The 24,650-nt window shown below is 34.9% G+C and overlaps 1 protein-coding gene and 1 long non-coding RNA gene across 6 annotated transcripts; both read left to right on the top strand.

Moving 5' to 3' along the window:
* Window positions 1-1,307: 1,307 nt before the first annotated feature.
* On the top strand, window positions 1,308-7,695 carry LOC104600828 (uncharacterized). 4 transcript variants are annotated; one of them, XR_016083609.1, is made up of 8 exons: window positions 1,308-2,174; window positions 2,308-2,388; window positions 2,590-2,666; window positions 5,439-5,585; window positions 6,038-6,240; window positions 6,559-6,660; window positions 7,163-7,209; window positions 7,300-7,695. It is a non-coding gene; the product is annotated as an uncharacterized LOC104600828 (long non-coding RNA). The 4 variants fall into 4 exon arrangements; XR_735764.3 differs by lacking the exon at window positions 6,038-6,240 and having other exon boundaries at window positions 1,316-2,174; window positions 2,537-2,666; XR_735766.3 differs by lacking the exon at window positions 6,038-6,240 and having other exon boundaries at window positions 1,322-2,174; window positions 7,297-7,695.
* A 10,541-nt stretch (window positions 7,696-18,236) lies between these two features.
* LOC104600826 (bet1-like SNARE 1-1) lies at window positions 18,237-23,349 on the top strand. Of its 2 annotated transcripts, none has more exons than XM_088900013.1 (6): window positions 18,237-18,512; window positions 18,935-19,085; window positions 22,019-22,166; window positions 22,643-22,699; window positions 22,811-22,870; window positions 22,965-23,349. In XM_088900013.1, exons 2-6 carry the CDS (start codon window positions 19,072-19,074, stop codon window positions 23,052-23,054), a joined length of 369 nt encoding a protein of 122 aa, XP_088756139.1. In that variant the 5' UTR covers window positions 18,237-18,512; window positions 18,935-19,071; the 3' UTR covers window positions 23,055-23,349. The 2 variants fall into 2 exon arrangements, with proteins under 2 accessions (XP_088756139.1, XP_010262259.1); XM_010263957.3 differs by having other exon boundaries at window positions 18,501-18,586.
* The last annotated feature ends 1,301 nt before the right edge of the window (window positions 23,350-24,650 follow it).

Below are 24,650 nucleotides of genomic sequence, written 5' to 3'. Positions count from 1 at the left end.
ATCAAAGGTCTGAGCTCCCCAAGTCTGAGCTCGGCACTAGGAGCCTGAGCTCCCTGTCAAGAACGAGCTCCCTATTGAGAACCCGAGCTCCCTGCAAGGAGCACGAACTATACTGGGCCCCAAGCCTCACAAAGCTGGCCCGAGCTGACCCGTGACAGCTCGGAACACTCCAAACCGAACTCAAGGCACCTCGCTCGCCACTCCAACACTTCACTTCCAAAGCACCAGGCCAGCCAAACATACCCGACACCAAGGACGTCTTTATCCAAGGGCGACGTACTTGACTGATTTGGGATCTGACGCCTGACAGCCGCATTTCAAACGGCATCTTGCCACCGCCACCTGCAACCGTCGTCACTAGCTGCAGAGACGGCTCTGACAAAAGGAACAGTGGCGGTTCTGTCCGACCAGAGGAAATGACACCCGAACTGGCAGGAGTTCAGAAGTAATCATGCCCGACCTGACGGAGGCCTGGAAGTGAGTGCGCGAGGTGGTTATAAAGGGCTTCTACCCCCCAGGGACGAGGTATGCTAACTCTCGTGCTATCTGGTTATTCTCGCCTTTGAAGGATTCTAACTTGAGCTTCGGAGCCCTTACGCCGGGTTCTCCCCGGAGCTTCTCTTCTCCTCCCGTTTCAGGTCCCTGTTACTCAGTTCAGAGGCAAGACCATCGACAACTAAGACCGGCCAGATCGTGCATCATCAATCATTCACATGATTTAAATCATCAAGTAAAAGCATGTAGCCATAGGCTATGAATGACAGTCCCAATTGTCATTCTATGGATATGGGCTTGGAAATTCAATGCTATTGTAGCAGGAAAAAAAAAAAAAAAAACATTACAAGCACAACTATGTATCAACATCCGAAGAATTTAACCAAGACAAATATTAGATCAAATGGCTATAATTGTCCTAGCAACCCAAAATATGAGGCATCTTGGTATTTGAAATCAAGATCTTGGAATGATATGATGAGATGTTAGAACATTCTAGCATGTTATGGCGACCCTGAGTCGATGATATTAATTCTAAAAAGTAAATAAAGAAAAGAAACTCAGGCTCAGTTTGGAAGGAGGAGAAATACAAATATATACAAAATAATATAAAATGTAAGATTTTGTACTCTACAAATTTGTATTTATACTCCTTCCAAACTGAGCCTCACGTGTAAATTCCATAAGGCAACTACCTTACATATTAACCTTATTCATGGAAGAAGAGATAAATAATATGAAGGACAAATGAGAACTTGGTATAATATATAAACTCACCTCTAGATCTCTGGATTAGAGTCAATACCATGTGGTTTTGATCCTCAAAGGCCAAGAAACCCAAACACTCTCAATGGTTCCTTGCCTCCCCACTAATGCTATTATGGGAATAGAGTGAGAAGTTTCCAACGTATATAATGAGAGATGGAGAGTATTTGGTTTTCTTGATGTGAAGTGATGTGATGCAGTTGTGCTTCAAGTCGATTAATGACAAAGTTATGGACTCCTCCAAATAAAAGGGGGAAGATGAGAGAGGAGGCTTGAACCAAGTGGTGATCTTGCTGACATACCCTACAGAAGAAATTTGATATGCTCTCCCATAATTCGTACTAGTCAGGACCTCGTGCGATGCATGGGGTTGAGGATAGAGCTCTCAATAGCGGCAGTTTTAAAAGGGGGCTAAATGGCGACTGCGCTTTACCCTCTGCCACTATGCACATTTAACACCAAGCAAAAATACACCACCAATTTAGTTCATAAAAAGCTCTCCGTGCACTCAAATAATATTTCGCGCGCGAATTCACTCGCCTAAGGCCTTAAACCATTCCCACATTTTCAATGGTCAGCAACGGTGGCAGAAGCTAAGGAAGAGACCATAGAGGAGAGTGGAGGAGCAGAGCTTATTGCTGAGGTTGAAGGAGATGAAGCGAGCGAGAGTCTGGTGAGTGTGGGTTTAGCATCGGTGTTTCGGTGAGCCTCGGTTTTAATCAGGGCCCAAACCCATGCTTCCTCTTCGCATGAATCGGATGGCATCCTTGACAGCGACAAGTAGAAGCGGCAGATTTAAAATTGATTAGGTAGGAAGTTGGAATTAGGGTAGACATGAGGGAGTGAGAAGTCTCGGAGTCGCGTGTGACTTATAAGGTTGGGGCTGAAGGCAGAATCCTTGAGGGATTTCAATGGTAAAATCCTTCTAGGCCCAACAATAGCAATATCTGCTATATTAATTTCAATTTCTTGAAATCTCTTTAGAGAAGTTTTGATTTTTTTTTTTTTTTCAATTGTTGTTCTATTTGTCTTTTTTGTTGTTTTTAGGTTTTTCCCTATTCCCCTCGTTTGGCTCCATCAACATTCTTATACCAATTAGCACGCCTACCCCCTATCTCATCTCCAGAGGTAATGTACTTTAACAAATCAATAAATCAAAATTTCTTTTTTCCTAATTCATCTTGTTAATAAATATAGTATATTTTTGTAACATGGTGCTCCAGATTTTTTTAGTTTCCTCTAAATTTATAGAATCTAGTAATGAAACTTCTGTCAGATTTTGGGAAGAATGGAGCGAACACCGTGTTCTCTTATTATTTTCGATTTCAGGATCGCCCAAACTTACATCTCTAGCCCAAAAAGTACGGCCACAGAGTTTTCTTGTTGATCCATCTCTGACAAATAAGGTAAACTTGAACTTTTTCTAATTTCAATCCTAGCTTACTTCTTTCGATCCTAGCTTACTACCTTATAAACCCATGCGAAATACTGTCTAAGAAGGCATGCATACATATACATATTAATGATGGTTTAAAGAATCCATGAAGTCCTGATCCATTGTTTAGTTGCATGGGGTTGGATGTAGTGGTGCAAGAGCAGAAGAGTATCAGTTGCAAACAAGTTTTTCCTTTCTTTATTTACTTATTAAATGACAGATCAATAAAAGTTAGTTTTCGATGATTGAAACTTCATTGTATGCGTGAGGCTGCTAATATTGCTTTTAGGATTTCTATAACACTATGGAGTTAAAATCTTAAACAAGAATATTGAATCTAATTTTATTTTTAATGTTCCTATTTCGGGTCCTTACTATGCATACGAAGCTTTCTTGTGTTCTAGAGAATTGCTTATTTTTTATGGGAAGTATGCCATTGTGTTTGGCTGATGCCTTAGAAAAAGCAAGGGTAATAAGGGAAAGTCTTGTTTGTGGAATACCAGGGCCTGGTTTGTATTTTATAATGTTTTACTTTTAGTTTGGAGGTAGGTAAGTCTTGGATTTCATTCACATAAAAGAATACATGTTGTCCCAAATAGGTAATGAGTAACAGGATCAGAACAAGCAAACGACAAATAATTGTCTGATCTCACTGACACATATATTACATGAACCAACAGTTACAGATTGATCCAAGGACTTAGACATCCCCATTCTAAAGATTACCTTGAAGTTGCAGACTTAGCAAGTCTTTCAACAACTCATTTTCACTCCTTGGAAACCATCTGAATGAACAATTCAGGATTCTGCCCAAGGATTTGGCTTCCCTAACTAGGAATTAATTAGTAGATCAATGGTTTAAAATGTCCACATGTTTCCTAATATTTTCATGACATATTTCTATTTCCATTCCATGGGTACTGACACAAAATATTACTATAATTAATGTTATAAACTTGGCTCAGACTGTGAAAACAGGGAACCAGTGGCCTTTCCAGATCCTAGTTAAATGATGGCTTTCATGGGGGTTTATAGGCTGAATAGGTTAACTGCCCAATTAGCCAGTAAAACTGGGACCCATGGAGCATTCCAGTTTTAGTCCAGTTTGAGTTTTACGTAATTGTGTATAATTGATATATTCTCCGGTGAAAACTACTGGTACTGTGTGCAGTATATGAGATGGTATTATAACATAATTTGACGATATTGTAGATCTGTTGAGTAGAAATATTGTTGCCTGCCTACTGGGTATGATTACCACTTTGTGTTAGTTCAAACTTTGAAATTCTCTTTAGACATGAAGTTAAAACTTGGTTTTTGTTTGTGTAATTGGATGATCTATTAGAATGACTTGCACTTTTATGAGTTTAAATTTTACTTGGACTCACTCTATTATGTAATTTTGACTCCTAATGTTTACTGGATGACTATGTAGCTTATGATTTTGTCCATTAACCTTACTTTCTTTCCACCAACACCGACATTTTAAACCTTGACCACGTCTCTTGAGTCTAGCCAAGCTAAAACTACCTAACAGTCACCTCCCACAATCAAGTATTGGCACTATATCTTGATTACTATTCAAACATTGTGGATATTGATTACTATTCAAACTGGAACTACAGATTTATGTTAGAGAGGTTTCCTGGCATTCAGGCTGAATACCTGGATTCATAGGTCAACAAATTTGGTGTCTGACTAGAGCAATTATTGGGAAATCTGCACTTGGGGGTAGGTAAATTGTAAATATGGTAATATGGCTTGTTTTGTTAGAGGTTGCTGGCTGCTTGTAGCATAGAACTGCTTTTCATTTACCATTTTACTTTCCTTTTTCCCTTTATACAATTATAGTGGTGTTTAAAAAGGCCATTGTCCAATGTTGGTCCAGCTATCTAGGGTCTTGGGAGGGTTATATGGATCTGTTTCTGACCAAGAAATGATTTTTTATGTCATTTTTATTGACAACTCAACTGAATGAACAATTATTGAGTTTATGGTTACTGAACTCTGAAGGAAAAGGAGGATTCAACTGATAAAGAAATGAACAATTAAAGTCAGATTCAACTATGAAAGTTTAAAAACTCTGAAGGGAAAGGAGGAAACCACAGAGATTTGTTCCTGGTTTTAGTTCTCAATTCTTGTATTTTTATTTTAACAATTTTACCTTATCATTTTGGTTTAGGTTTTACAACTGCTGGTCAGGAGGTACTATTGCATTCCTGGTTAGTAGGGAGACTGGTTTGGTCACATTCCAGTTTCTTTTATTCCAGTCACTGAAAAAGCAAAGAAACCCCTCTGTTCTGGGCACATTAGATTTTAAAAATTTTAAGATCAATATGCACTTGTTTCCCTTTTACAACATATAGTTTTGACCAGTGGTTAGAGATGTGCCCCCTTTATCTAATTTGGAGGTGTCTGAACTAGGCCACTGAAAAGCATGTTTATCAATAGATTGCTAGGTTAAAGCAATCCTTCTAACTTTTTCCTATTTTCTTTCTCTTCACCCCCTAAAAAAGCACTTCCATGAGTTATTAATATGCCACCAAAGGCATTAGTCTGATTGAAGCAATTTGTAGTCTTCTAGATTCTAGAATTAGAAGAGCAAGAAATCAAGAGTCTGGCCATGTTAGCCTATCTTTTGAGCTTACAACTATCATTTCTGCTAATTCTGATTGTGAAGTTGGAACCTGTTTTTCCCCTGCTTTTAATCATTATGGAGATTAACATACTCATGGTTACACAGGTATCTGGCTCCAGAATATGCAGCAAGCAGCAAACTCACAGATAAATTAGATGTTTTCTCTTTTGGAGTCATGTTGCTGGAGTTGATTACTGGGCGCTGACCCGTTGATACAATCAAACCTTCATGGATGATAGCTTGGTGGACTGGGTCAGTTGTTCCTTGCATCAACCTATAGTTTTTTTCTCCTTTTGAAGTGTTGCAAGAGTGTTTCATGGACACAGACACAGGAGTTAAACAATTGGAAAACTTCTTATCAATTTCCTTCCACAAATTCTCCTTATATTAGAGAAAGCTACTTGGCTGCACTTTTTTATGTTTCTTTGGGTCAGATAAATAGGTTGTAGTGGCTCTTAGTGCACTGAGAATGGTGGAACTTTATGTGGCATCTCCAGCTGGTGCTGCTCCCTGTACAACTCATTGACAACCTTAAATTACTGCACATTTGACTTTGAATCATTGTCAGATGGGATGTCTATAGTTGGGGAACAAACTCATGACTGAAACACAGTAATGGTGGTCAAGCTTTAAAGTTTAACCTCTTCTATGTTGTCCTGTTATTGTCAAGGGGGATTAATATTGCTTTCTTATTGTCAAAGAAGCCTGCCATGAAGGGTTGATTAGGTTGAGCAATAACTGATGAGAAGAGAGAGGTGGGGAGTTTGTTATTGTGGTGCCAAGTTTCATGTGCCCTCTGCTGTTGCTGGAAGCGGTGCTTTGATGGCCAACTCTGTGCCAGTTTGTCACTTATTATGTGCCTTTGTGGTGCTTGTTTCTAGTTAAGCATTACTTTTTTTCGCATTGGGTGAGTACTTTGATTGATATAGAAAGCCTGTAATTTGCACATTTTACTTTGTTTTTGTGTGATGCCATGAGTGATAATATAGAGAGCCTGAAATATATCTTAAGATGGTTTGAGGTGGTCTTAGGGCTGTGGGTCAATTCTGAAAAGAGTGGCAGCTCACTTTAACATATCAAGGCAAACTGCTGTTCATTAATTCAGTTTGATTTTTTTTTTTTTTTAATTTGGGTTGAAATTTCCAACTTAAGCTCCATGTTCCAGCTCATTTAACATATCAAGGCAAACTGCTGTTCTTATATTTACTGTTCTAAGTTCTAACAGGGACTTTGCTGCCACCAATATGATAGCTAGGAGCAAATGGCTTGAAAAGGAAGTCTTGGCCAGACTTAGACATGCTACCACTAGGATGGCTTACAGATCCAGGTGATTAATTTTGCAAATATCAGATGTGGAACCTTTGTCCTTTCTATGTCAACACTGACCTAGATGACATTTTCCTTTGGGTTGTGTTTGGTTTGAAAGAAAAGGTAGGGAAAGGTACCTTGTAAAGGTTTCCCTACCTTTTCCTTCAAACCAAACATAGCCTTGAGGAATGAGTAGGTCGGTTTCAACCCAAAATCTCAAATATGCATGTGTTATTGTCTTCTTGCCAAGATACTAGCAAGCAGGTCTTAGATCATTGGAACAGAAGTAAAGTTGACCTAGTTATTACTTTATATTAAGGAGAACTAAATTTCTTTAAACTACTATGCAGCAATTATTGTTTAATCTTTTCTTTTAGCTATCTAATATGCCATGCCTTGACCTGAACTGTCTAAGCATGCCAAACTTTAAGAGGTTCACAAGTGAGGCATACCTTTTTGATAACATCTGAAAGAAACACTAATTAATTCAGTTATTTTCTTACTACTATGTTCAAATCTAGGTCCCCACAGGAAATGCAATCTCACTCTTGATGAGCAAAGAACTCAGGTATGTAGATATATTCTTTAGTCAACTTGGTGTCCCTTGTAACCATTTGGTTATGTTTCTTAACCGTTATAAATTTTATTTCATCAGCAGATGATCACTTTGTGGTCTATGGCCAAGTCTACACCATGGAAACCAATATATCATTATCCGCTTATTGGCGCTTAATCTTCATAGAGGCCAAGTTCTGAGCAGGCCTCTTCTCTCCAGTTTTCAAGCTTTCATTTGCATTGCCACTTGAAATTGATATACTGCAATCGTTGCTATGATATTGACGGTGATATATTTAATGTGAAGATCTTCATTTGCTTTACCATCTGTATCTAGATCTTGTGAAAGCAAAAAATAAAAGTGAAGATCTACAAGTTTTAGTTGATAATGCATACCTAGTGGATAAATAATTGAAGGTGATATATTTAATGAGACACGTGTGAACAACTATTTTGGTCTTTGTGCAACAGTAAAGATGGTTGAAGGTGATATATTTAATGGTGTTTGATTCCCTTTTGTAGTGTATATATTTTTCAAAGTCGTGCATTTGAAAGCTAATGTTTTGAAATAATTAACTGATCATTCAAGCAGGTAATGATATTTATAATGGAATCCGCTCTTGGATTACAGGAATACTTGAAAAAAAGAGATTATATATATATATATATAACGTTTCAGATTTATAGCGGCAGTTGGCCCATCTTTTACCGGCAGTTGCAACTGCCGCTAAAAGTAGTTTCAGTGGCAGTCATTCATTTTTACCGGCAGTCGACAAAACTGTCGCTAGAACTTCTACCGACACTTATTTTAGTAGCAGTTTGCCGACTGCCAGTAAAACTTCTAGCGGCAGTCTCAAAATCTATGAAATTTCCAATTACGTGGTGACCATCTCAGTTCAATTCAAGTTTTATTTTTTGAGTTATGGCTAGTTTATCCAATCACAATCTAAGCCACACTTTAATGAGAGTAGCCAATTTCCTATTCTCTAGATAAATTTGTACTTTTTTTTGGACAAAGTAAGAGAAAAAAGCTGAAGTGAAGTAAAATTATTGCATTGCATCAACATTTTTTATTTGGAACAATGACGAAAGGAAGGTATTTGCACTTTTTTTTCAAAACAATAAGGAGGTTTTTGTTAAGGTCAAAACTTTGGGGAGTTTCATGGGATTGTTAGAAAACCCATGGAGGTTTTTATATTTTTCCTTATTTTTAAATGGAATTTAAATGATTTTAAAATAATTAAACTATATTTAAAATTGATATTTTGTATTAATTTTTGAAATTAGTAAAAATTAAGTTTAATTAAGTATATTAAGTTTTTGCTTAATTTAAATTCCTCATGAAATTTAATTAACTATATTAAGTTCTTATTTTTAGTAGAACTTTAAATTAGTAAAAATTAATTATAAAACTAGTAATTTTTAGATAATCTTGCATTAGTTTTATATTAATTTTAAATTGATATTAGTTTTTAATGTATCTTATTTTATTTAAGTAAATTACTAAATTATTTTTATTATGGTTGAATAATTTTTATTATTTTCAAATCGATTATAATTTTTAATGGAAGTAGATTATTTAGTGTAATAATATATCATTGAATATTTCAATTTTAATATAATTAATCTTTACTAATAATTACAATTTAATGTAAATATATCTAACATATATAAAATTATAGTTAAATTGAAATGGATATAGATATAAATAAAGTTAATGAATTTTGTGAAATTTAATGGAGTAATGGAGAGAGGAGAAAGAAAGTGGCATTAGTTATTGAAGGAGGGAGTTAATGACATAATTAATGAGAGAGATTATTAAAAGAGTTAATGGGGAAGAGGAGAGAGAGAGAGAGAGTTAATGATGAGTTATTGAGGAGTGCTAAAAGTCTTAAAGGAGATTGGTCAGTACTTGAGTTATTTTGTTCAATTTTAAAGTTAAAAAATAAAAAAAAAAACTAGAAAAAAGATAAGTGCTTTTGAAAAAAAATAAAGAAAAGAGTGATTTTGAGAAGAATCCATAAAGGAGGATAATACCAAATTGGCACATTCCATTTTAATATATAGATATAGATAAGGATCCGGTGTTAACAAAATAAAGTAATGGAGACAAATTAAAAGAGTAAAATAGAAAGAGTTCTTTAACGAGATTAACCTCTCCATATGCTTACTTTCCAATGTCGTGAACCCCATTGTTGGACTTAACTAAATAAGTCTCCACATGGAGAGGCATCATCTTCACCTACAACTTTTGGTTGAATTTTGTACAAGGCTTGTGCACTATGGCATCGTTACTACATAGTGTATGGTATACATGCAAAGTTAGACTTATAAATGAAGTGCAATCGCAAACTTCCAGTTATGTTGGGCACGAGATTAGCAGACTTGGGGCGTGCCACAAATAGGAAAGCAAAGCATAGCTTAATAGTCGTCTAAGTGAAATAGTCAAGCCTGCGCTGAGATTAGCAGACTTGGGGGGCATTTGTAGAAATTAAAGTCTTCATGGGCTTCTAGATGGGCCCTGCCTCCATAAACTCAAATTTGCTAATGGGCTTTAGTGTGGGTCTTTTTATTTAGACCTTGCTCCATACTCTCATGTGCATGGGCCTTAATATTTGGGATATACTTTTACAAATTCATTAGCATGATAGAAGGGCTTATATGGAACCCACTTTAAAGTCAAACTTAAATTCAGATTTGAATTAAAATCTTAATGGTTTATGGAAACAATCGAATTAGAGCCCATTTGAAGTCCCAAAGATGGAAATCTAGTCAGTGATTGAAGAGAGAATAATTGATTAAAAATCATTCATTGCATAAATGGCAAATTACCAACTCTTTTCTTTATAAAAGGTAACTAGAGATAATCAAATAGTCAAACAAGTCACACATTCCCATAGATGGAAATTAGTCAATGATTGAAGAGAGAATAGTGAATGATAAATTATTCTTTCTAAGAATGACAATAATTATAATCTTTTACTCTCCAAAAAGGGTTAAGAAAAACTAATCAAGTCCCCAATCAAGGGGAGGAAGAGATTAAACCAAAAAATTTATAAATAGGAGTTCCCATTAAGAGGGAGGAGACTTTTAGTTAAAAGAAAAACACTAAGTGAAATAAGATGGCTTTTGGGAAAAAGTAAGCAGCACATACACCATATTCTAATGAGTAAAGCCACAACACTTTTAAAGTCTAATAGAATCCTTCTTTTGACGAAACTTTCCAAGCCCAATTGAAGGAAACAATCTCTAATGTTCTCTGAAGCATGGAAACACGTGATCCGACTCTTTTCTTCAATTCAAATATAAATTTTCAAGTTGCAAGAATACTTCATTAAGTGAGAACCAGAATTGCTATATTTTTTGCAAGAGAATTCAAATACAAAGAGTTTGTATCTCAAATATTTCATAAATATAAGAAATCAATTTATTTGAATTTGTCTTCATTTTTCTTGTATTTGGATTTATAGACTAAATTTGTATTGACAACAACCTTATGGAATTTCCAAACAATATATACTTGTTTATTATGCTTTTGGCAACACACATTTTTTAGAAGAAGAAAGGGGAATTTATTAATGATAAAACATAGAATGCAGGCATGAAACCTTACCCTCAAACTAAATGGGAGTCCAAGTTCAAAGCAAAGAATAAAAAAAAAAAAACAAAATACCAAAGAAACTTAAGAAAAATACTAGGAGTTATAACCTTTGTTTTTTCTAAATGATCTGTGAACTTTTGGTTGAATCGTTTCATGAACCTTCTTGGACTTGAGTTTTTTTTTCTTTTTGTTCTCATCAATGTGATCTCCTTTCTTAGCAGATTGTCTACATGCTCAGAATTCTAATCATATCTTGCTTCATTCAGGAATGCCTTGAGCTTGACCTCGAGTAAAAAAGAGTTGCAGTTTGTCGTTGATTCCAATTTCTTGAGCATCCTGACACCAATGATTCACCATAGGCCTAGGAAAATTTGGCCTTTTATCGCCGCATTCTTTTGATGCCTCCTACATCGTGTTTTTTCCATCAAAGCATTCTCAGGATCTAGAGATAATTTTGATAGGGTATTGTAACCTTTAGGTGCTTGTTCCATCACCTCTTGTTCCTTTAGAATATCTGCATTAAACATAAGCATTTCAACAAAATCATATTTCATACTTTCTTACATACTAATCTTGTACTTCCTAATATTACCTGCAATATATATTTTGTTACTTGATTTGTTGTTGGGTACAGTTTAAACGAGCAAACCACAATCTCTTCAGGCTTCATTATGAAGAATTGCTCCTAGAACCACATGAGGTTTTCAATTTTCTGTGAGACAAATCTTTTTGAGTTCTTAAGACTTAGTTTGGAAAGAGTACAAATGCAAATATGTACAGGGTAAATACATACAAAATAATACAAAATATAAGATTTTACACTCTACATATTTGCATTTATACTCCTTCCAAACTCAGCCTAGAAATTATCTTTATACTATTTTACAAATTTACAATACATGGATGACATAAAGGTTACCTCTGTGAGTAAACAAATTGCAAGAAAAAATATATATCATCATCATATCTACATTTTAGATGTGTAACTCGTAAAGGAATGTGTAGAGGAAGGTTCAATGGAGATCCATTAAGCTGTATAATGCTTCTAGTTTACCAATGTTCTTGACTGTGATGGTACAAGTGTCAGATTGAGTGAGGGCTTCAAAAATTGGAATAGATATAGCAACAAATGTATATAGATATAGCAAAACAAGCTTGACAATGATATATTACATGGAATCAGTCAGTCAATAGAAGTTCATTAATATTTTCTTGAAAATTTGGGTTACATTAATTAGATGATTAAGATAACAACTTTTTCAAGTGATTAATGTCTTGATGGACAAACAAAGAATAAAGTGGTAAAATACTAAGGCCCCGTTCGCATTTCAGTAAGTTACTTATCCGGGTAAATGTATTTACCCAGGTAATTGTTTCCCAGGAAAGATTTACCTAGGTAAGTACATTTACCCATGTTCTTTTATTTTCCATGTAAATAAGGTAATGCCCATTTTATTCATAAAAATCCATTATTACAAGGGGCATTTTTGTCCCTTTCAAGTGTTGACAACTTTCCCCCAAGTTGGGAAAGTTATTTACCCACCTAGGAGATGGGTACCACTTAGGAAAATAAACTTTCCTTGGTCCCCACATAAATCTGAAAAAGGAACAAGGGATTTTTGGTCAATGAGAATCAAAATCCCATTGACCAACTTTTCCCCTCTGAAATTCTAGAAAAAGAATGGCCCCTAAGTAGTAAGTACCAACTGAAAATACTTTTTTAATTAAAGACAAAATACACAACAAATATACAAGGGCATTTTATGCTTTAACCATGTTGTGCATCTCAGCTATGAAAAATAGGATCCATCAACCCTTTGTCAAAAGATTCACGGAAGTTTCTAGAAGAATATCATTTTGGTACATAACAAATGAAGGGCATAGAAAATATTGAAACAATACATAAGTGTAGGTTTAAGTGAAAGAAAAGCAGCTGATCAAGATAAACCATTTGCATCATAACAGTGATCATGGTTTTTAAAACCGACCCAGTGACTGAACCGGTTAGGGGTCTAGTTATCGGGTCGAACTGTCTGATCGTTCAAACTGAATGCTCGGCCCGTTCTGATAGAAAAATAAAAAAAATAAAAAATGGACAAAATCATTCAGATGATTAACTGCCCGGTTCAACGGTTTGTTGACCAAAATCAATGGTTTTGGGGGGAAATCTGGTTTTTGGGGAAAACGAACATATTCTATGTCATCAACTCTAAGGCCCAATTCACTTTTCGGTAAATTACTTACCCAGGTAAATGCAGTTACCTAGGTAAGGTTTTCCTAGGAAACACTTACCCGGGTAAGTGCATATATCAATGTTCTTTTATTTCTCATGTAAATAAGGCAATGACCATTTTAGCCACAAAAATCCATTATTAAGGGCATTTTTGTCCCATTCAAGTATTGGCAACTTTCCCCCTAGGTGAGAAAGTTATTTACCCACCTAGGAGATGGGTACCCAGGAAAATAAACTTTTCCTGGTCCTCACATAAATATGAAAAAAGAACATGGGATTCTTGGTCAATGGGAACCAAAATCCCATTGACCAACTTTCTCCTATCAAAATCCAAAAAAAGAACACCCCCTAGGTTCTATCACAAAATTAATTTGAATTAAGAATTTTAGTAATTCCTACTGAGAATGGATAAAAACCCCATGGCATGACTAAAGCCATGGGCAACAAATAGGGCTTAACAATCTCTAACGTGGAGTCATGGATAAAAATAAATAGGCTGCTTTACTTAAAGTACATTAATCAGTTCAATGTACATGGGTTTAAAATTTTAATGAATCATTGCAACTTTTTTAAATGTTATAGTCGATGTAAAAGTACATTCATAAAATTGATATATTATTTATACCAATTATTGATGAAAAGCTCGGACGATAAAAAGGTTTACATTTAAATGCGTGAAAATATGTAGAGATGTAAATCAAGCTATGTTGGCTCGGTACAACATGGCCCATGGGCCAAGCTGGGATGTACTTCCCTCCTTTGGGACACTTTAGGAGGTTGGCCCAGCACAATCCATGGCTCGAGCCCATGTGGGCCCCGTGTCGTGGGTCGAGCCTTGGGCCAAATTAAACTGTAAACCAAGTCAAGCTATGAGAGGTATATTTTAAAAAAGAAATTGAAAAAATAATAAAAAAATTTTAAGTAAGTTAACAAAACCCAACCTCGACATGGCCCATACAGTCATGCCATAATTGGGCCATGCCGGATTTACACCTCCAAAAATATAGATCCAAAATATAATTTCACACAAGTCTATTTCTTACCCATTTATAAAAAAGAGAAATGGATGAGCATCCATCGTCCAACACCCTGATTTATATTTCCAATCCTACCCCCTCCCTGATTTCATATTTCTAATCCTATCCCCTCTTAAAATGCTTGAATTATATATATATATATATATATATATATATATATATATATATATATTTATATAATATATAATATAATATATCTATATTTGTATCATTTATAAAAATGATACTTTCCATTTTTACCCTTTATCATGTTTTTTATTTTAAATCTTGATTTTCACTTTTCGTTTTTACCCTTTATTATGTTTTTTATTTTTCCAATTTTATTTAATTAACAGTTAACACTTGTAATTGAATAATCTCTATATCTCATCATTTTCATTTATAAAAATGAGGATGGTGACAATGTTTCATCAAAAAGCCAAATTTTCATATTCCATTTTTACCTTTTATCATGTTTTTTATTTTAAAGTTTGTTTTTTTACTTTCCATTTTTACCCTTTGTTATGTTTTGTATTTTTTTTAATTTTATTTAATTAACCGTTAACACTTGTAATTGGATAAAACAAATAAAATAACAATAAGACTACTGTGGAACCTATTCCTCGCCTTATCTGATCTTCTCCCAAAGCACCTACTTAACGAACCTCTTCATTGATTAGAGCCAACACGTGTCAAAAAAGCCTAATTTTCATTTTCCATTTTTACTCTCTATCATTTTTTATTTTAAAGCTTGATTTTCAATTTCCATTTTTACCCTTTGTTATGCTTTTTTTTTACTTTTTCAATTTTATTTAATTAACGGTTAACACTTGTAAATGGATAAAACAAATAAAATAACAATAAGACTACTGTGGAACCTATTCCTCACCTTGTCTGATCTTCTCCCGAAGCACCTACTTAATGAACCTCTTCATTGATTAGAGCCAACATGTGTCAAGTATCGGATGATTTTCCCAAACCACGAATTTGAATTGAAGGGAAGAATGGACTTTTTCAACCTCTATTTTTTCATCAAGGAACAATCAGATGATTAAATGAAGTTTTTATTTTTATTTTTTGTTTTCTCCCTATTTTTTTCAATTGTCTCTATTAACGTAATAAGTTGTAATGGATCAGGAAATGCTCTTAGGTTCATTATAGTGATTCATTTTAGGTGTTTTTTCTCGATGATCATTGGGCCAATCCGGTAATCTAACACCCTACCAACATAATATCGTAGGGGTTGTACTTGGTAGGGTCATAGGGGTTTGGAATGCATTTTGTTGGCAAGAGCTTTGGATTCTTCTATATAAATCGAATGGATATTCGATTCGAATATGAATATAAATGAATCAGGATTAACCTATATCCTAATGCTAGCCATTAGATATGCAAATAACGGCCCCATTATTGACGAGCAGAACAATAGGAGGCAAAATGCCAAATGTCATCATTCACACATGAAGCGAAGACATAATTCCTAAAACCCCAATTCTCTCCTTTAAACCCTTCTCTTCATATTGTATATCTTATCCACTCCCCCTACTTTACAGTAGGAAGGAGGAAGCAGAAATGACATCTCTTTTATCCTGTGCACCTTTCTCCTCAAAATGAAGAAAACAATATAAACTACAGAAAAAGCAAAGAAATACGCAAAAAATTACAAAAATATAGAAAATCATAAAAATTTCTATACCATACTAAAAAATGAGAATGTTGTTTGTACCATTTATAAAAATGAGTATGGTGACAATGTTTCGTAAAAAAACATGATTTTCATCTTCCATTTTTACCCTTTTTTATTTTTCTAATTTTATTTAATTAATGGTTAACAATTGTAATTGGATAAAGCAAATAAAATAATAATAAAACCGCTATGGAACCTACTCCTCTCTCCTCTTAGGCCTTATATGATCTTCTCCCCAATAGGGCTGCAATCAGATTGGATTCTAATTGGATGTAGCAAATTTGCATCTGATCTGAATATTAAGAACCTACATTCAAATTTGATCTGAAATTCGATTGGATTTAAAGACTCGGATTCAAATTCGAATCCTAACAAACTCATATTGGATTCGGATTTAATCTGACTCAACTTTAGATTCTCTAAAATATCAATAAAATAAAAAAATTATTTATTTTTCAACTTTTATATATAATAAATTAATATAAATATAACATACTAAATTTATTATATAATATAATATTTAAAATATATTTTTATAAATTTTAATATAATTATATAGAATTTATATATTAAAATTAATAAATATTATAATATAATCATATTCAAATTTTAATCAAATCATATTGGGTCAAATCCAAATTCGATTTGATTATTAATGGGATGTAGATTGTAACATTCGAATTTGATCCGATTACATAAATACGTAATCTGAATCCAAAATAATCAGATTGGATGTCGAATTGGACCTCGGGTTTTTGGGTATCATTGACAGGCCTACTCCCATTAGGCCTATCTGACGAACCTCTTCATTGATTAGGACCAACATGTGTCAAGTATCGAATGGTTTGCCCAAAACTCATGAATTCAAATTGAAGGGAGGAATGGATTTTTTCGACATCTTTGTTTTCATCATCGAACAATCAATTAAATGATTAAATGAAGACTTTTTTTGTTTTCTCCCTATTTTTTCATGTATTTTTTTTCCCATTTCCCCTCTATTTCGATTTTCTTCGTTAACATAATAAGTTGTATTGGATCAGGAAATGCTTTTAGGTTCATTATATTGATTTGTTTTAGGGTGTTTTTTCTCGACGATCATTAGGTTAGTCCAATAATCTAACACCCTACCAACATAATACTGTAGGGGTTTGGTACTTGGTAGGGTTGTAGGGGTTTGGAATGTGTTTTGTTGGCAGGAGATCTAGACTCTTCTACAAAAATCAGACGGATGTTCAATTCGAATCTAAATATAGATGAATCAAGATCAACCTATATCCAAATGGTAGCCGTTAGATGTGCAAATAACGGTCCCACCATTAATGGGTAGGAGACATGAAGCAAAAGACCAAATATTATCATACACATATGAAGCGAAGAAATAAATTATAAAACCCTAGTTCTTTCTTTTAAATCCCTCTCCGTATAGTGTATATCTTATCCATTCCCCCTACTTCATAATAGGAAGGAGGAAATAGAAACGGTGTCTATTTATCCTATGCACCTTTCTCCTCAAAATAAAGAAAACAATATAAATTACAAAAAAAAAAAGAAATACACAAAAGCATTTACAAAAAAAAATAGAAAATCATAAAAATTTCAATACCATGTATATATATATATACTAAAAAATGAGAATGTTGCAATTGGTTTGGTCAAAACACCTTGATTTTACTTTCCAACTTTACCCTCAACTTTCTATTTTTTTTCCATTATATATATTGTCACTACAAAATAATTATGAAAAACATAAAATGAAGAAAACAATATAATATTATATGTTAAAAAATGAGAATGTTGCAATTAATATGGTCAAAGCACCTTGATTTTACTTTCCAACTTTACCCTCAACTTTCTATTTTTTCCATTATATATATTGTCACTACAAAATAATTATGAAAAGCACAAAATGAAGAAAACAATATAAATTACAAAAAACAAAGAAATACATTGACAATTTACAAAAAAAAATGTAGAAAATCATAGAAACTTTTATATCATACTGAAAAATGAGAATGGTGCAATTGATTTGGTCAAAAGACTCTAATTTTATTTTCCAACTTTACCCTCAATTTTATATTTTCCCATTATATATATAATATGTTATTGCAAAATAATTATGAAAAAACACATAAAATGAAAAAAATAATATAAATTATAAAAAACAAAGAAATATATAGAAAATTAAAAAAAATATCATAAAAATAAAAAAAAATAACATAAATTACAAATCTATACCCGATAAATAACATAATCAAACATCACCACCTATATCAAATACCCCGTGCACGGGCCATTCCAATAATTTATACAAAAAAAAAAAGTAGCAAATGCCAAGTTAACGGTGAAGTTTACGTGATTCACATTTACACGAAAAACAAACGCAGCGATTCCTAACAAAAATCTAAATCAGATACCACAACACAAGAAAGAGTGAGAGACCACCCGCAAAGGAATTTGGTGACAGTGTTTTTATTGGTGGTCTCCGGATAGTCTTGGGTCGGTTGTGACAACTGATGGGATCTCTGGACCATCAACGTCTACTGATATCTACTGTCAAGTGATATAAATTCAATTAGTACGATGATTCTTCTGCTTTGTCATCACGCGACATAAGGTGGAAGGATACAGTGGTGCCGTTACAGATCAACGGTCTGCATCTCACTAGTGTAGGAGAGAGAATCACGATCTACCAACCTACTGACACTTGTCATGGCCCCCATTAACGGCAGAGAGAGAGAGATGTTGGTTTTGTCCGATTGCTTCAAAATCTAAACACCAGGTCTCATTCTTTTCCTCGTTAGCTCGTTCTGTGTTGGGATGATTACCATCAGTTTTCCTCTGACTCTCTGGAGTGTATGTTTCTTTTCTTTTCCTCGTTTTCACTTTTTTCATTTTAATTCATCTTTCAGTCAACAGAAGGTTTAATTATTAGTTTCTCATTCCATTCAAATTCGTTTTTCGGAATCTGTTTCGATCTACAATTTTGTTTTTTGAGGAATTGTTGGTCATTAAGCGGTAGGCGCTCTTTGGTTTCCATCATTCGACGATTTGCTTTCTGCATTTTGAATCAATCACGGTTTTCTCTATTTTGTTTCCAGTTTCGTCCTACTGCAACCTGTTCCTGAAATTATATCTTTTTTTCCTACATTATTCGGATTTCGTGTATTTGTTCTGAACAGATATTTTGTTTTCTTTGTGAAGTTTCTCGACGGTGGCTTGTGTCAGCCTTGTTGTTAGTTATGTGAAATTTCTTATTAGAATAGAAGAGAAAATCGAAACCTGCCTTTACCCTTCTTGGAAGGGCAAAACAACACGTGAATAACTGAATCTCGCGAATTATGAATTCAAGAAGGTTCGTCCTAATGTCTTTCCCTCTAATTTTAATTTTCTTATCGTTGATTTGTTTGTTGATTAAATCTTTTATCTGATTGACTTAAGATCTCTACCGGCATTTGTTAGATTTTTATGTTGTGACCAGTGAGATATGTTCTAGAGCTTAATTATTATTTTTTTTCTAATCCCTGTTTTATTCCGCTCTGCCATTTTCTTTGGCAGTTTTTAAGCTGCCGTTTCTTGTGAATGTCTGGAACTCCAAAGATTTCTTCAGGCATCTAATTTCTTGGTATTCTATTTTGTGATTAAATGGAAAACTAGATACTTGCTGTTGGTAATCCTTTTTTTTACTGTTGTGGTGTATGTTTGTGTTACTTTCACTGTCATATGATTCCATCCAAAGAAAAATGTTAACTTTTGATTTAATTTCCTTTATCTCTTCTTAATCTTGTGGATTAATGGGCTTGTTTGACATGAGGCTGTCTCCTTTGGATTGTTATCATGTAAAGGATAAATCTCTGGAACATAACAATCTCCACCAATTAAAAGCCTCACTAAGTAACCATAGGCCAACTTACATTAAAAGAGAACTGATGTTTTAAATAAAAGGCGGAGGTATGAGTTGAGGTGCTAGTATTTTTCCAAGCATGATGCTTAACCCATATAACATCTCATTCTTTCAACAAAGAAACTTGAATTAAAGTTAGAAAAAAGTGTGGAATACAGAAAATAGTATATTGTTTAAGAAGGAATTGGACATCCTAAAAAGGAGTAAAAGGTATTAGGAGCCGTGAAAGGGGAACGGCTAATTGAATTCATACAAATCTTTCAGGACCATCTGACTCTATTGTAACACAAAATTACCAAATAGGTTCTATAGCTCTAATATTTATATATAGAATAAGTATGACCAGGAGTCCAGAGAAAGAGGATATCATATTGTTCTTAAGCATCACCTGAAATGCTTGAAGATACCATATGGTGATCATTTTTACTGAACCTGAACTACTTCTATCACTCTGTCATGTCTTTATTTTAATAGCTTCAGAATGTTAAAAGCATCTACTAATATGTTCCTAGAATTGAGAAAATAATTGCACTTAGATCCATACAAGGAATCAAATGAAAGTATCAAATGGTCACTGAAGCTTTGTTGTCTCTCATTCAAGGCCTTAGGATCATTAATGCTTAGATCTAAGGAAGATTGCTTGAAGAATGGAATTTTACTAGTGCTATTGTTGGGGGCCTCCTCAAAAGGTAAAATCTCCTTGGAGATTGTGGAATAAAGAAAGGCTTAAGTTTGTGATTCAGCCAACAAAAGGACAAGAATCAAGCACAAGCAGCTGATGGGAGTTACTTATGAAGGAATTTATCAATCCAAGTCCATATATATTTCTAGGGTATCTGGGCTAGCCCTTTCTACCTTAGCCCCCATTACCCATCTCTTATATTTACAGCTAGAATGTAGATTCCCTAGAGGTAACCCTCGATAAAACTGATCCCTTTTTGTTCCCTGTTTTTCCAATGCATCTTCCTAACTGTTGGTTGATATTGGTGTCCAACTAAAGTGACTTCTCAATTCTCTTTGCAGATGCAGATTCTCAATTGAGAGGAATTGCTTTTATTGGGGAAGTTATATGCTTTTGTTCAGGGTGAAGAAAGTAGGAAATACCTAAGCACAATGCTCCTACTATATTTGATAGATCAGCATTGGTTACAGAAAAAAGGGGAAAATTAGAAATTTGATGCATCTAGGAAAGTTCTTAAAGTAAGGGGGAGGGGGCAGTAGAAATTAATGTGAACATTTCAAGTGTTAGTATCATACCAAAGTGAAAATTATAAAACAGAAAGCCATCCACCAAATGTATGTGCTTATACCCTCAACAAAATATGTTGGCAAAGTGAAAATATAGACGTCCTTTGGAGGTGAGGTGGCTCATGGGATACCATACAATATGTATGTTCCCTAGGTATTAATGTTTAAATCTGTACTAAGTAACGCCAATCTTATCAACAAACTGGCTTCTAGAATTTTCAACTTCAAAATTCCTTATTGAACCTTGCATCCTTGTTGTCCTGTATTCAATCCTTTACCAAATTTGGATGTGTATGCTTTGCCATTGTTCTTGGTGTGGCTTGTAGTGTGCAAATGTTGAACGGGAGGGAGAAAGATAGGTGTCTATTATTATCTGAGAAAATGGAAGAAGAAAGATGCTGTTGACCTTGTATATGGGTTGTAGTTCTGCCATGCTGGTGTGCAGTGGTTAGTTCTTGTGAGTCTGTTAGCAGAAATGAAAGGGAAGAACAAAGAAGAAGATATCAAAGAAATTATAGAAAAGATGGGTATTTATTGATTGATTAGGGTTAGGTTGCATATTTTTCCACTATACCCTTCACCATAGATGTATTCGAGAGATGAAGGTAAGGGATATAATTACGCAATATAAACAAATACACTTTAATATTGCCAATTTGGATATTTATTAGATAGAATCAGGATATATTGGAATTTGGTTTTGTAAATTGATTGACACAAAATTATTATCTGAAATCGATCAATATTACATTTGAATTGTCCAAAATTAGACAGTCAGTGAGTCAGATGCTGTTAACACCTCTACTTCAGAAACATATGTTTCTGCTACAAGCATTATGGTTCCTAGTAAATCGGATTATCAATTCCTATTTTGTCATGCATTGTTAAAGATCTCACAGAAACTGGGAATAGGTCTAAGAGCTGACATTTTTAATATCCTTTTTCTTTCTTTCTGTGAATTTCTAAATAATATTTACCTGATTCTTTGTCTTATTTGATAAACTTATGATGTGTTAAAAAGCTTCTTGTTTATATTCCTTGGTGTTTTCCCTTGTATGTCAATTTAAGAGGAATTTTTATTATATACTGGATCTTAGACAACAGTGTTACTTACTATGAGGTATCTCATTATGCAGAGAGTTCCGTAGCAATAGGTCTTCTCTCTTTGATGAAATTGAGGAGGGAGGTATTAGGGGTTCCTCATCCTACTCCCATGAAATCGATGAGCATGACAATGATAGGGCTCTTGATGGATTGCAAGACAGAGTCAGTCTATTGAAGAGAGTATGTTCCATTTTGGTGGATGGCTTTCTGTTTTATAATTGCCTCTTTCCCGTTTGTGCTATAGATGCTCACTGTAAAAGTGTATGTTTTAGTGCCACAACTCACAAGGTGCAGGATTTGCAATCATCATTTTGAATGCCTTCAAATTTTCTTTTTAATATGCTGTAATGTTTTACAGAATGTAGAACTTCTAAGATAGATAAGGGTATATTTGTGATTAACTTTAACTCTATGATGTTTTCCTTAAAAGATTTTTTGTGCTATCTAAATGATCTTCTAACTCGCTTTTGGTCATGTTTGAGAAAATGTTTCCATCAATTTGTTTCTTGCAATAATTTTGATCTAAACATGTGGTGTATATGAGCACCAAAGAACTATGATATATCCTGTTTAAAGAGCAATAAGTTTGTATTATATACCTGACAACTATCTTCCTGAATCAAATCGTGATCCCTCTGTAACCTTATGGTTAACAGTTAACTGGAGACATACATGAGGAGGTTGAAAGTCATAACCGTGTATTGGACAAGATGGTATGTATGCTGCAATCATCAATCAATTTATTGTCTTTAAAATTGCAAACATTTTTCTTCCTATTTTTCCCCCCTTAGGTCTTTTGTTTTATATATGGATTCTATGCATAGGGAAATAAAATGGATGTATCAAGGGGACTCCTGTCTGGAACTGTGGATAGGTTCAAAATAGTAAGTCAACCAGATTGTACTCCACACTTTCTGTTGCATTTCTTTCTGAGATGTTTGTCTCATATGAGTACCAACCTACTTGTTACTGCTGCAGGTCTTTGAGACCAAATCGAGCCGAAGAATGTTCACACTTGTGGTGTCATTTGTTGTCATCTTCCTAATCATATATTACCTGACTAGGTGACCAATCTGTCTGTGAAGTTAAATAGGATGAACTGGAAATACTGTTCAACCCTTCTACATCTAATATCCTCCTAGGGAGGAATGTGATACAAACAATACTAGTACCCCATACCCCTCATTATAAGATATTTTCACATATGAATCTAGAGTAAATATGTATCAATGCATTTAAACCTCTATGGTTGGGTGGTGGATGAATTTTATTTCTCATTTCATAAAACATCATGTTCAACTCAAGCAACTTTGTACAACTTTTCTCTACATTATAATATTTGTTTTGCTATCCCTTGTTTGAACATTTGTTTTCAATTCATTTTCAACTCAGGAGTCTGGAGTCAGGATGGGTTTCGCCTCCCTTTGTTTGCTTAATGATGGTGTACGATTTAAATACTCCTAGCTGGAAGACGACCCGAATTCTAATTGGGCGGTGAGTTGGACCGATCTATAGAATAGTAGATCAGAGAACTCGGGGTAGTTGACTTGGCGAGGTCACTCCGATGCTTAAGTCAGTACTTTTACTATAAATGCGAACTAAATCTTGAGCGCTTAAATGCTAGTGAGTAAAATAATCACGTGTACCTTTGCCTTGAAATTTCATGTCCTTATATAATGGCATAGTCGTGGGCCTTACGAAAGAGCTCCGGGATCTCCGGGCTATGCAGATAAGGTTTGTTCTGTTTTTTAAGGAGAGCAATATGTTGATAAGGTTTATCCTTTTACCCCCCGATTCAGGCGGAGCTAGGATGAGCCTCATCATCATCCCGAGAAATTCGGGGTCCGTTGGGGAGGCCTTTGGAGCAGGTTATGTGGCGTTTCGGCTCATTAGCTCCGAACAGGCACTTCGATTCTTTAGTTCCGAACTGGAATGGGTATCGAGGTGTCTCTACGCCAAGGTGGTTTTTTATGCCGTGGTGGTGGGATACTCGAGCTCCGAATGTTACGAAATGGGTTCGTTCGGCTGAGTTGTCATCCTTCGAGTAGATCGCGTCTACGTGTCCTCTTCTTACTAGGTTGTGCCAAATCAACCTTCATCAATTGCCCCCCACTCCTCGTGCCAGGGGTTCCAACCCAGTGCAGGGAGTTCACGACAAGTCCAGGTGGATTTGGCGAAAGTCTAGACAATTTGGAGGGCGAACTGTTGGTCGGACCTGTTCAACCATTTGGCTTAACCATTAAATGACCTAGGTCGCGTCTCGGGCACGTGCGGACGTCACACTATTTATAAACTCCGCGGACGCCAAAGGGCACGCTCAACCGATTTCGTCTGCAGGTAGCATGCAACCGGTTTTCATGGGAGTCGCCGGATCATACAAGTCTCAACCGTTGATTGCCGAATGTGGTGGATTATAAATAGAGCGCCGAAGGGCCCATTACCTTCGCCATAAATCGTGTAATTGAGCTCTCATGAGATCGTGTCGGAGTCCTTCAGCTCGCCATTCTTCCCTTTGTGTTCGAGGTCGTTGTCGTCTTCTTGGTGAGTTTGCCTTCCTTCATTAGTTGTTCCCCTTTCATTTTCCTGTCCAATATGTCTAGTGCTAGCATGGATAGGTTACTTAGCGATTCTAGTGAGCCCGAGGGTGTCGAGGTGCGGTCCTCG

Source organism: Nelumbo nucifera, chromosome 3 (assembly GCF_055504915.1).
Source record: "Nelumbo nucifera cultivar China Antique chromosome 3, China Antique-T2T, whole genome shotgun sequence".
Taxonomy (NCBI): domain Eukaryota; kingdom Viridiplantae; phylum Streptophyta; class Magnoliopsida; order Proteales; family Nelumbonaceae; genus Nelumbo; species Nelumbo nucifera.
Note: the sequence above shows the minus strand (reverse complement) of the source record. Positions and strands in the feature narration are given on the sequence as shown.